The sequence below is a fragment of the Crocodylus porosus genome, unplaced genomic scaffold (genome assembly GCF_001723895.1).
Source record: "Crocodylus porosus isolate Cpor-Errol unplaced genomic scaffold, CroPor_comp1, whole genome shotgun sequence".
Classification (NCBI taxonomy): Eukaryota; Metazoa; Chordata; order Crocodylia; family Crocodylidae; genus Crocodylus; species Crocodylus porosus.
Window position 1 is genome coordinate 46,417,634 of NW_017728907.1, and position 10,626 is coordinate 46,428,259.

At 55.5% G+C, this 10,626-nt stretch overlaps 1 protein-coding gene across 1 annotated transcript in view; it reads right to left on the minus strand.

Moving 5' to 3' along the window:
* Window positions 1-804: 804 nt before the first annotated feature.
* The window catches only part of LOC109306993 (E3 ubiquitin-protein ligase HECTD3-like), a gene marked incomplete at its 5' end in the record, with an annotated part of 16,233 nt that continues 6,411 nt past the window's right edge, over window positions 805-10,626 (minus strand). Inside the window, 13 exons of the mRNA XM_019530617.1 lie at window positions 805-1,001; window positions 2,058-2,129; window positions 2,279-2,360; window positions 2,704-2,778; window positions 4,019-4,148; window positions 6,498-6,704; window positions 7,095-7,184; window positions 7,322-7,441; window positions 7,789-7,892; window positions 8,602-8,666; window positions 9,176-9,228; window positions 9,656-9,838; window positions 10,091-10,172. Coding sequence (XP_019386162.1) covers window positions 917-1,001; window positions 2,058-2,129; window positions 2,279-2,360; window positions 2,704-2,778; window positions 4,019-4,148; window positions 6,498-6,704; window positions 7,095-7,184; window positions 7,322-7,441; window positions 7,789-7,892; window positions 8,602-8,666; window positions 9,176-9,228; window positions 9,656-9,838; window positions 10,091-10,172 — 1,348 coding nt within the window. The remainder of the gene's footprint in view (window positions 1,002-2,057; window positions 2,130-2,278; window positions 2,361-2,703; window positions 2,779-4,018; window positions 4,149-6,497; window positions 6,705-7,094; window positions 7,185-7,321; window positions 7,442-7,788; window positions 7,893-8,601; window positions 8,667-9,175; window positions 9,229-9,655; window positions 9,839-10,090; window positions 10,173-10,626) is intronic.

Here is a 10,626-nt window from a genome sequence, read left to right on the forward strand (position 1 = left end):
GCAGAAAGGAGTGGACAGATTTGACATCCCTGCCTTAAGGGGTAGCAGAGCCACAGCGTATTTCCAGATCCCCTCTGCTTGCAAGCCAGTCTTCTTCAACGGTGCTGTGGCCATGTGGCAGCTTCATGGTGCACGTGGGCCCAAGGAGACATCTAGCGGCCAGCGCCATTCGGAGGTCGATCCCTGAGCTGAACTGCAATAAAATCTTCAGTGCATGGATGGAGGGAGGAGGAATGTGGTCCCCGACTCGGCGTGATAATGCCTGGCAAGAACAATGCACGTCAAGGAAGCAGCACGCTCGCCTGCGTGAGCGGAGGAGGTGCAATCCTGCCCCAGGATGAGCTGTGCTGAGCTGGGGCCTCAGCAGTGAGCAGGCAGGGCTGACTCCGGCTGGTCGAGATTGCGATGCAGCAGCAGCAGCAGCTCTTTATGACGATGCCAGATTCAGCGGCGTGGGGGCAGGGATCTAACTGGGAACTCAAGGCAGTGACACTGAGCCTCCCAGAGGCCCTGGCAGCTTCCATTACTCCCAAAACTCCTGTCCTAAGCTGCTGTGTGGCCCTGGAGCAGGCTGCTATACAGCTGCCATGCTCCACCCCAGAGATGGCTGCAGCAGGTGATGGCGTGCATGAGGCTGACAAGCAGCCTGGGAGTCTAAACTACCAACACCTCAGGAGCTCTCCAAGGGCCGGTCAGGTGATTTGAGAGGGGACAAGGTGTTGGTCCAGTAGTCGGTTACACTTCAACCTGCCACGGACCCAGACACAGATACTCAGGCCGGTTCTGGGGGCATCCAGAGGAGCAAGGCCGTCGCACATCGTGTTTATTATTTTATACACAATTTCCTTCAAGGATGGGGAGCTCTTCCCACTAAACAGTTAGCAGAGGGCAGGTGCTAGGTGCAATGCCCATGACATCACACTACCCACACGTCCTCGTCCCGGTCGATGGACACGCAGTTATAGGCTGCGTATCGCAGCTTCTCCTCACAGACCTTGGCCCTGAAAAGGAAGAAAAGATGCAGTCAAGGTACTGCTGCAAGTCCACCAGCCGAGGGAAGCCAAATGTTTCACACACCAGGGATTATGGCAGAAAGCACTTTGTGGCACAGACTAGGGAAGTATGGCTCAGAGAAGCAACCCCATGAGCCCTGGGAAGATCTGGATACAGAATCCAGACATCCCAACACGCAGGTCTGGATGTGAGCCCTGGATTTAACAGGTGAAAGCAGAGTTGCCAACTGTATGTAAATTTACAGACAAACCATAAAAAAAAGAGAGCCTAAAAACCATCTGTTCATGAAGTCTATAAAAAAATTGAACCATCTGTAAAAGATACCAAGCAACCAGAGCTTGATGGAAACTCTGTCTCTTAACCACGCTGCATGCTGAAGACCACACAGAGCAGAGCAATGCTAACTGGTGTGAGACAGTCCAGTGGGGTCCAACACCAGTGGGACACCAGCTCCCTGCAGGAAGTATTTGCTCAGGCCATTGTAGCCTGATGTGCACGTGGGAGCCCCTTTCCCACCCCAGCCATGTGCTGCTGCTGCTACAGGATCCCATCACTCCCTGTAACACTGGTCTCACAGGCAGGCAGACAATAGTCTATTTGGAGTCCAGGAATGGACAGGGGGTGGGGATAAGTAGAGGATCCCGGGGGTGGGTCAGCACAAACAATGCAAAGCTATTGCTGCAGTCAAACAGGGCTGCCAACACAAGATTATTTTTTACTTTTTTTTTTTTTTTTTTACTGATAATCTGCAAAACATTTTACTGACGCCCAAACTATTTCACTATGGCTGGTGTTAACTCTAAATCCTGAACCAGGCTCTTGCCTGTAAAACATGTCAGTAGAAGTATATATGATGTAAAAAAGACTGGCTATTGGTAAAAAGTTTGTAGATTATCAAAGTTTATAGATTATCAGTTAAAAAAAAAAGTCTTAGGTTGGCCTGAGTGCAAGTGTGAATTTATCTTTCACCCTGAATGAAAGGCACCACGTCCCTCAGGATCACAACTGCCAGGGAGAGGGGGTCGAGAAGAAGCACAGCTTACGAGGTGTACTGCGGTAGGAAGAGAGCGCTGGAGCAGGTGGAGACTTCAGGCAGCACATCCACAACATCAGACCTTGGGGGAAGAGATGTGAAACTAGTTAGATCCAACAGGCTGCTTGCACAGGGTAAGCTAAAGGCTTAGACATCAGGGCACAGTCCAACCCCACACCGAGGAGGGGGCAGGACAATCACTCTGCTGGTCACACAGGAAGACCGACTCACATTGGCTCATGTGGGCAGATGCAGATCCTTATGGGAAGGCGACTCCTGCCAGTCACGAACCTGAGGAAGCGGCTGCGATCCTCTGTGGGGAGAGAACAGGGGTGCTGGGCGATGGGGACAAAATCCAAATCCAGTCCTGGGGGAACCCAGAGCTCAGCTGCATGGAGCTCTTCATGTTCCCTGGGCTTAGCCAGCTGAAGAGCTGGGCATCTCCCCCCACACAAAAGGTACCCGTAGCTGAGGGAAGGATCTTGCAGGCTAAGGATGCTCAGGCCCCCAGGGGAATTCTCCAGGTGACTGGTCCAATTCTGCTCATACCCACCACATATACCTCTTGGCCTTCAGAGACCCAATAACTTCTGGTGCAGCTGCAACTAGCTCTCCAGGGTGGTCTGAGCAAGGCAGGAGCCTCATGGGTGACTTACCATTGGTGAAGTTGGTAAGCGCTTCCCAGAAGTACTGGACCCTGGTATCTGATGGCTCCATACCTTCAAACTGAGCTGGGATGGAGAAGGCAGAGAAAAGGCTCATTAGAAACATAGATCCCCATTCCCACGGGGTACACTGGAGCAGGGCATTGCCTGAGCCCTCTGGGGCATCTCGACTGGATCCTGGGTGGGGGAGAAGAGGCCCCCGATTCCATGCAGACCTGTGGCACGGGGTCCTACGCCCCTAGCATCTTAAGCTGCACGAGCTGAGCCGTGGGGCCCTCCTGCTCCCAGCCCAAATGCACAAAGAAGCCCTGCAGAGCATGCACTCCTCGCCTGATCCACGGCACGGATGCTAGGGATAGACGCTGATCCCCCGTGTCGAGCTGAGGGTAGGTGGCAGGAGGGTCCCCACCTCTGACAATATAGGGGGTCAACAGCTGCCAGGTACTCCCAGGTCAGTAACTAGAGGTGTTTCAGGTGTGCTATCCATGCACACATCACACTGCACATCTTTGGCCCTCAAGCTTGGAGTCTTTTTTTTTTTTTTTTTAAGCTAAATTGTACTTTGCTAGGGGGATTTCCTGTGTTTCTGGGCTTTGCTGGTTGCTGCAGGGGGCTGGGAAGGATTTCTACCCCCTCCCCTTGTTGCTACATGCATCAGGGTTTCTTCTTTCTAAGCCTTTCCCAGAGATACTGGGTGTTGGCTGTACCCAAAGCTGGGGATTGTGGCAGGGCTGTGCTAATGCTCCTGGAGGATCCTAGCTAGAAAGCCTTGCCTCTCCACTCAGGGTCAGCCCAATCGCCATATTTGGGATCAGAAAGGAATTTTACCCCCTGGTCAAATCGGTACGGACTATGGGGATTTTTTGCCTTCCTCCATAGTGGGTAGAGTGGCCCTTTTCCTGGGATCTCCCAAGCATATATTAGCAACCTTTGCAGCAGCAGGACATAGGCCACCACGGTCCCCCTGCTTTACCCATGGCAGGTTTGGGCGTGATGCTGGTGCTGTGTCAGGGTTGGCTGCACAGTTTTGGCTAATAGGTTGGACAATGGGTTTGTCTGGGATGGTTTGGACAGGGCTAGGCAGGGGGACTGGATTAGATGCAATCTCAGCAGGTCCCTGCCAGCCCAAGTTGTCAATGATTTTATGAATCCGTGTGAACGCAAAGAGGGGCAGCACACACTGGAACTATACTTTTAAGGTAAAAAGTCTCCAGATTTATGCATACAAGGCACGTAGGGAACACACAGTGGCAGGTGACATGGACAACAGCTCAAGAAGACGATGTTGCACTAGCCCTGCACTTACCAAAATTCTTCAGGGCCTCCACGGTGACCTCAGGGTCCCCACAGACTTTCTTCTCCAGCTGCTGCCACGTGAGGAAGTCGAGAACAGACTGTGGCACCACCCTGAGCAACCCCGCCTGCATGGCTGCGATCTGGAGGGGGGACGAAGCCGGTGTGGTCAAAAGGAGGGGAGGGACACCCCACGCACACCCCCAGATTGGGCTCGAACCCAAGGCAGCAGCTCAGCCCTGGTACAATGTGGCAGCAAGCTGGGAGAGCTGCTGGCTGGGGAAACCAGAGGAAGAAATCTCTGAGGCTCAAGTCTAGGTTGGAGAAGTAGGGTGAGAATGTTTTCTTTTTTTTTTTTTACTTCTTTTGCATAATTTCCATTTTCAAAGTCAACGGTTACATTTTCTTATGCGATTCAGCTTGCCTGGGGCATACACTTCTGCCACAAATACTCTACTGCGTCCCCCTAATAAATTCGTACATGGCCACAAGATCACCTCTCAGCCTTTTCTTGCAGAGGCTGAAGAGGTCCAGGTCCCTCAGCCTCTCCTTGTATGGCTTGGCCTGTAAGCCCCTGACCATACAAGCAGCCTCCTTTGGACCCTCTCGAGTCCATCAACATCCCTCTTGAAGTGCGGCACCCAAAACTGGACACAGTACTCCAACTACAGTCTGACCAACGCCTCACAGAGGGGAAGCATCACCTCCTTGGATCTATTTGTCATGCATCTGCAGAAGTCATCAGCAAAGCTAACCGCACTTTGTCATGCATCTGCTAATGCATGACAAAGTGTGGTTAGCTTTGCTGATGACTTTCGTCACACTGACGACTCCTGTTCATCTTGGAGTCCACTGTGACTCCAAGATCCCTTTCCACTGCTGTGCATATGAGAGGGTCACTTTCCACCCAGTAGATGTGCTGGGTATTTTTGCACCCTAGGTGCAGCACTCTGCACTTGTCTGTGTTGTACTGCATCCTGTTGTGTACTGCCCACTTTTCTAACCTGTCCAGGTCTGCCTGCAGTCGTTCTCCACCCCCTGGAGTGTGCACTTCACCCCACAGTTTAGTATCGTCTGCAAACTTGGATGCAGTACACTTCACACCCACATCCAAGTCACTGATGAAGACATTGGAGGGTACAGGTCCAAGGACTGAGCCCTGCAGGACCCCACTACCCACATCCCTCCGAGTCGATACCGACCCATCTACTACCACTCTCTGGGGGCGACCCCCAAGCCAATTTGCCATCCACTGGACCATGTAAATATCTATGTCACAGCCTCTTAATTTATTGATGAGAATGGGATGAGACACCATATCGAAGACCTTGCTAAAATCCAAGAAAATGACATCTACCTCCACTCCTGCGTCTAAGCATTGCGTGACACGGTCATAAAAGGAAACCAGATTGGACAGGCATGATACACCTGCTACCAGTCCAGGCTGGTTGCCCTGCTGCATTATTTTTCCCACTGGGCTCCCACAAATATGATCCATCATAATCTTTTCAAAGACCTTTCCAAGGATGGAGGTGAGACCGACTGGCCTATAATTACTCGGATCCTCCCCTTCTTGAAAATAGGCACCACACTGGCCCTTTTCCAGTCCTCCGGGACCTGCTCCGAGCACTACGAGCGCTCAAAACAGCCGTGCCAGCAGTTCTGCTGTGACATGGGCCAATTCCTTCAGTACTCTTGGATGCAGCTCGTCTGGGCCTGCTGACCCTATCACGTCCAGTCCATCTAAGTGATGCTGCACCAAGTCAGCGTCGACGGCTGGTGTCCCTTTGATACCCATCTCATAATCCATAGGAGACTTACCTTGAGCCCTGTTCAGGAATGCTGAGCCAAAAAACTCATCGAATAGTTCAGCCTTGTGTCCCCTCCCCCCCCCCGCCTGTCACTAATTGCTCCTGCTTATTCAGCAGAGGTCCTATGCTGCCCTGCGCCTTCTTTTTACTCCCTACCTACCTAAAAAAAAAAGACTTTTTGTTGTCTTTAATATGTGTTGCCAGCCTCAGCTCCACAGCTGCTTTGCCCTTTCTAACTGCCTCCCTGCAAGTGCGGGCCAAGTAGGTATACTCCTCCTTGGTAGCTTCCCCCTGCTTCCACCACCTATATGCCTCTTTTTTTGCCCTTAGGCTCCCCTGGATTTCTCAGTTTAGCCATGGAAGTTTTTTGGCCCTCTTCCCCACTTTCCCTCATACTGGGATAGTCTCCCTCTGTGCCCGAAGGATTACTTCCTTTAGGAACGACCGCCCTGCAGGGACTCTCCTCTTCCCAGTACTCCTATCCTGCAGTGCATGTTTGACTAGACTCCTGAGCACACTGAAGTTAGCCTTCCTAAAGTCCAGCACTTCCACCCTACTAGCTATCTTACCCACCTGATGCCGGATGGTGAATTTGGGGGTCTCTGCAGAGATGCAGCAGCATAGTGGGGAGAGGCTCGAGGCCCTGGGGTCCCCGATGGTGGCTCGTTATGGTGCAATTACCTGCTCTGTGCTTTCCTCCAGCCGAGCCGTTCGCACCAGGCGGACGAATTCCTGGCGGTCCTCGTAGCGGACTGCAATCTGGCTGCCATTGGGGATGAGCTCCACGGTGCGCTGGTCGCTGAGCACCGTGGTGTAGGTCAGCTCGTCCCCAAACTCTGACTCAAAGGTCTCTCTGTCCATCCCTTCCACCGCTTCCAGGAACTTCACCTGATGCACCAGGATGAGAGCCCTTGCTAGTCAGCGCTGCAACACACGTGCCCTGGCCCTGAGAGAGGATCGGGGCTCGGCCAGGCATGGCAATGCATGACCCTTTGCCCAGAACAGGGCTTCCCCTGCTGGGGCACGGGGTGTCCAGGGCTGCCTGAACCCAGATGAGCACGGCGGGCTGCAACCTGTAGCCGTGAAAGCCAGCAATTCTGCATTGGCTATGGGTTCAACTGCAAACCCAGCCGTGTCAAGAACCATGCGCCTTTAGCATCCACACACGCAGGCCAAGCCCCTACCCCCACCCAGCCCCACTGTGTCCTGTGCCCAACACTGCTGACAAAAAGAAACTTCCCAGACAACTCCCCGTGCTCATTTGAACCACCCACTCACCAGCATGGCGTCCACGGCCACGAAGTCCTTGGCCCAGCAGACCTCCTCCCCTATCAGCTGCTTCCACACGAAGCCCGGCAGAGCCAGGACCTGTGAAGGGCGGGAGTGATGGGGGGGAGGGGGGAGACATCACTAAGACTGGTCAATCAGTCATGCAAAATGACACCCTTTAAGGACTACTGGACAAGACGCCCAGCCAGCAAGGCTGGAAAAGGGCAGCATCTCACCAAGAACTCCTTGCCCCGCAGAGCGGCCCCCACGATCTGGCCAATCCACTCGTACTTGGCAAAGTCCTTGCAGGAGGGGTTTGGGACATACAGGTCCCTGGCTTCCCTGGTGCTGCTACCCTGCAACGCAGAGACCTGGTCAGAGCTCAGCTCCCCACCAAACCTGCTGTGAAAAGCCCAGGGGCGGTAGGGCCATGCCCATGACCTCCCCCTTCCCATCCAACACCCCACGGACTAGAGAGACCTGGAGGGCACAGCTGAGCCCAGCTTCCCGTGCTCCTCTCCAGGCCGTACTGTCCTGCTTTCTATCGTGGCTTCCACAAGAGCCTGCTGAAGTGATCTTTGCTCAGCCAGGCTCCCCCAGCCCCGCTGAAAGGTCTTGGGATGCCCCATCCCAGCAGTGTTGTGGGTCCACAGCCTCGACTACCCGCAGAACAGGCTGCCCCGAGAGACGCGCACCACGGCACCTGGTTGGACGTGCGGACGAAGAAGGGCAGCGGCACAGGGCTGTCTGCCGAGCTGGGGCACAGCTCCTCCGACATGTCTACCAGGCTGTCCCGAAACCCGCCGCCTGCAACCCAGACAGACCCCGCATCAACGCCACCCGCTCCCCGGGTGCCTGGCCAGACACAGGACCCTGGGGCAGCTCTGATGCAGGTCAAACCCAGCCTGATCTTCTCCGGGGGCCTCTTGGTGAGTAGTACAGGGAGGTCCTGCACCACCCCTCCTTGCCCCCACACCCCACTGCCTAATGGGACCTGCAGGAAACACCCTTGGGGAAAGTCGTACCCCAAATCCCTGGCCCTTCTCCATCCCCACTGAGAGTCCTGGTGCCCTGCTCTCATGGCCAGCGAGGCTGGTGACAACATCCTGGGGGGAGACTCTGATCGCAGCAAGCAGACTCCTGACCCATGGCAGGGTGGGGATGGGATAAGGGAGGCATGGAGAGGAGCTATGGCACAGCAATAGAGCTGGGGTCAGATCCAACAGTCCTGGGCTGTGACCCCGTGATTAGGATGCAGCTGCTCTGCAAAGCAGGACCCCAGCCCTGCCCTGTCTGAAAGGCAGCACAGGAAGCACAGCTCTGTGCAACAGCCAGACCACGCGGGCACCAGGGACTGCGGAGGGCTAACGAGCAGGGCAGAAGTTAAATGCACTCTTGCTCTATGCAGACCCTGCCCGCCGAGGTGCCTGCAGACAGGGCAGCAGCACCAGACCGTGGAGGAGCCACCGCAGGGAGGGAAGCATGGGGTCCTGGAAGGGGCAGGGGGATCTCGTACCACAGTCGCAGATGCCCTCGTCAACAAACTTGCACTGCCACCACTGGTTGTAGGACGATGGCCACCTGCAGGGAAACCAGGGGCAGCCTGAGCCTGTCTCATGGGCAATCAGGGACGTTGTGGGTCCCCCAACACAGAAAGGATGTGGACACACTGGAGAGAGTCCAGTCGAGGGCAGTGAAAATGGTTGGGGGCTGGGGGACAGGACTGGTGTAGAAAGGCTGAAAGAATTGGGCTGATTCAGCCTGGAAAAGAGAAGACTATGGGCAAGGGGGTTGAGAGCAGCCTTCAGCTCCCTGCAGGGGGGCTGCAAAGAGGCTGGGGCTGGACTGGTCTCAGTGGGGGCAGAAGATAGAAGGAGCAATGGGCTCACACTGCAGCATGGGAAGTTGAGGTTGGATATTAGGAAGTGCAGACAGTGGCAATCTCAGCCCCCCGCCAGGAATGGAGCCCAGATCTGCCTCCTCACTCACTCACCTCCCCTCTCCTTGGGCCCCTGCACCGAACCCCCACGTCCAGCGCCCAGGGGCTGAGCCAAGGCAGAGCCCAGCACTGTACCACCGATGGCCTGTACCTGTAATCCAGTGGCTTATGCTCCTTGGCGAAAGATTCGAGGCCCTTGTACACCTGGAACAAGCAGAGAAGCACAGGACTCAGACATGGCCACGGACCTCCTGCGGGCCCGAACGCAGGCAGCGGGACAGTGCTCCCAGCCCACTCCGTCCTCTCCCAGCTTCACGTCTGCCCTGTGCACCCCCACCCCCCACCCTGTTGCACTCTGGTCAGTGTTCCCCACCCTCTTCAGACCCCGAGCATCCAGGACTGCCCATGCCACACAAGAAACCGCATGAGTTTTTGCGCTGGACAGCAAGCCCCTCGCTGCCACTCGTCGGAGGCTAATGCTGCTGTGCTCCGGCGACTGCTGAGTGCATAGGGCAGAGGCACGGGCTCTCCGCTGGAAGTCCCACCCCGGCCTGCACAAGACCCTATCCATCCTCCGTGGATAGTGGGATGAGGCCCCAAGACCTGCAGAGCCGGCACGGGGAAGTGGCACCTGAGTGAATATGGCGTTCCTGCCGCTGGGGTCCAGGCCAGGGTTCTCGCGGTGCTTCAGTGCCAGGTGCCGGTTGATGAGCAGCTCGGGCATGTCACTGGGTTTTCTGGTCTCCATCTCCCCCAGACAGCGGGAGATGAGACCCTGGCGCCACTTGGACAGGAGTAGGAACTGCTTGATGTGCTGCGAAGGGCCAGGCAGGGCTGGGGTTAGACAGACGGACACCCTCACCACCGCCTCGCCTTACGCACCCAGCGTGACAGACCGCCCGAGGCACCAGTCCTGCTTTGTGCCGCAAAGCAAAATGCCGCTGCGGCCAAGTCACCCCGCCGACACTCCCCTTCCCCAAAAGGGCTCGCTGCAGGCTCCTCCAGCATCAGCCCAGGCTAACCTCCGTACCAAGACAACGCCTGCACGTGACAGGTGCACGCTCACCTTGAGTTCATTGAATAGGCTGACAGTGGGGTCCCACACTGGGAACAGGTAAGGCAGGACGCTGTCCAGAAGCTTCATAAACCTAGAACCCGATGGGGAACAGCTTGGAAAACCCAGCAAAGAAGCTGCTCCTGCCTAGGTACTTGTGGCAGAGGGCTGCAATGCAGCAGCTCTGCTCCTGCAACAACCCCCTTTTTCTGGGGACAATCCGCAGCACTGCAAGGTCTGTCCCGGAGGACTCTCGGGAACGTGCCAGCACTACACTGGGGAGATGTCTCATGCCCACAGCGGATCTACATGCAAGAGGAGCAGCTGTTCCCCAGGGAGGGTGGAGCAGCTGCCACCCATCTCATGGCAAAGATGCATAAGGCAGGCTTCACTTGCCCTATAGTTTCATAGTTTCTAAGGTCGGAAGGGACCTGAGCAGATCATCTAGTCCAACCCCCTGCCATGGCAGGAAAGAGTACTGGGGTCAAACGACCCCGGCAAGATGTTCATCCAGCCTCCTCTTAAACACCCCCAGGGTAGGAGCCAGC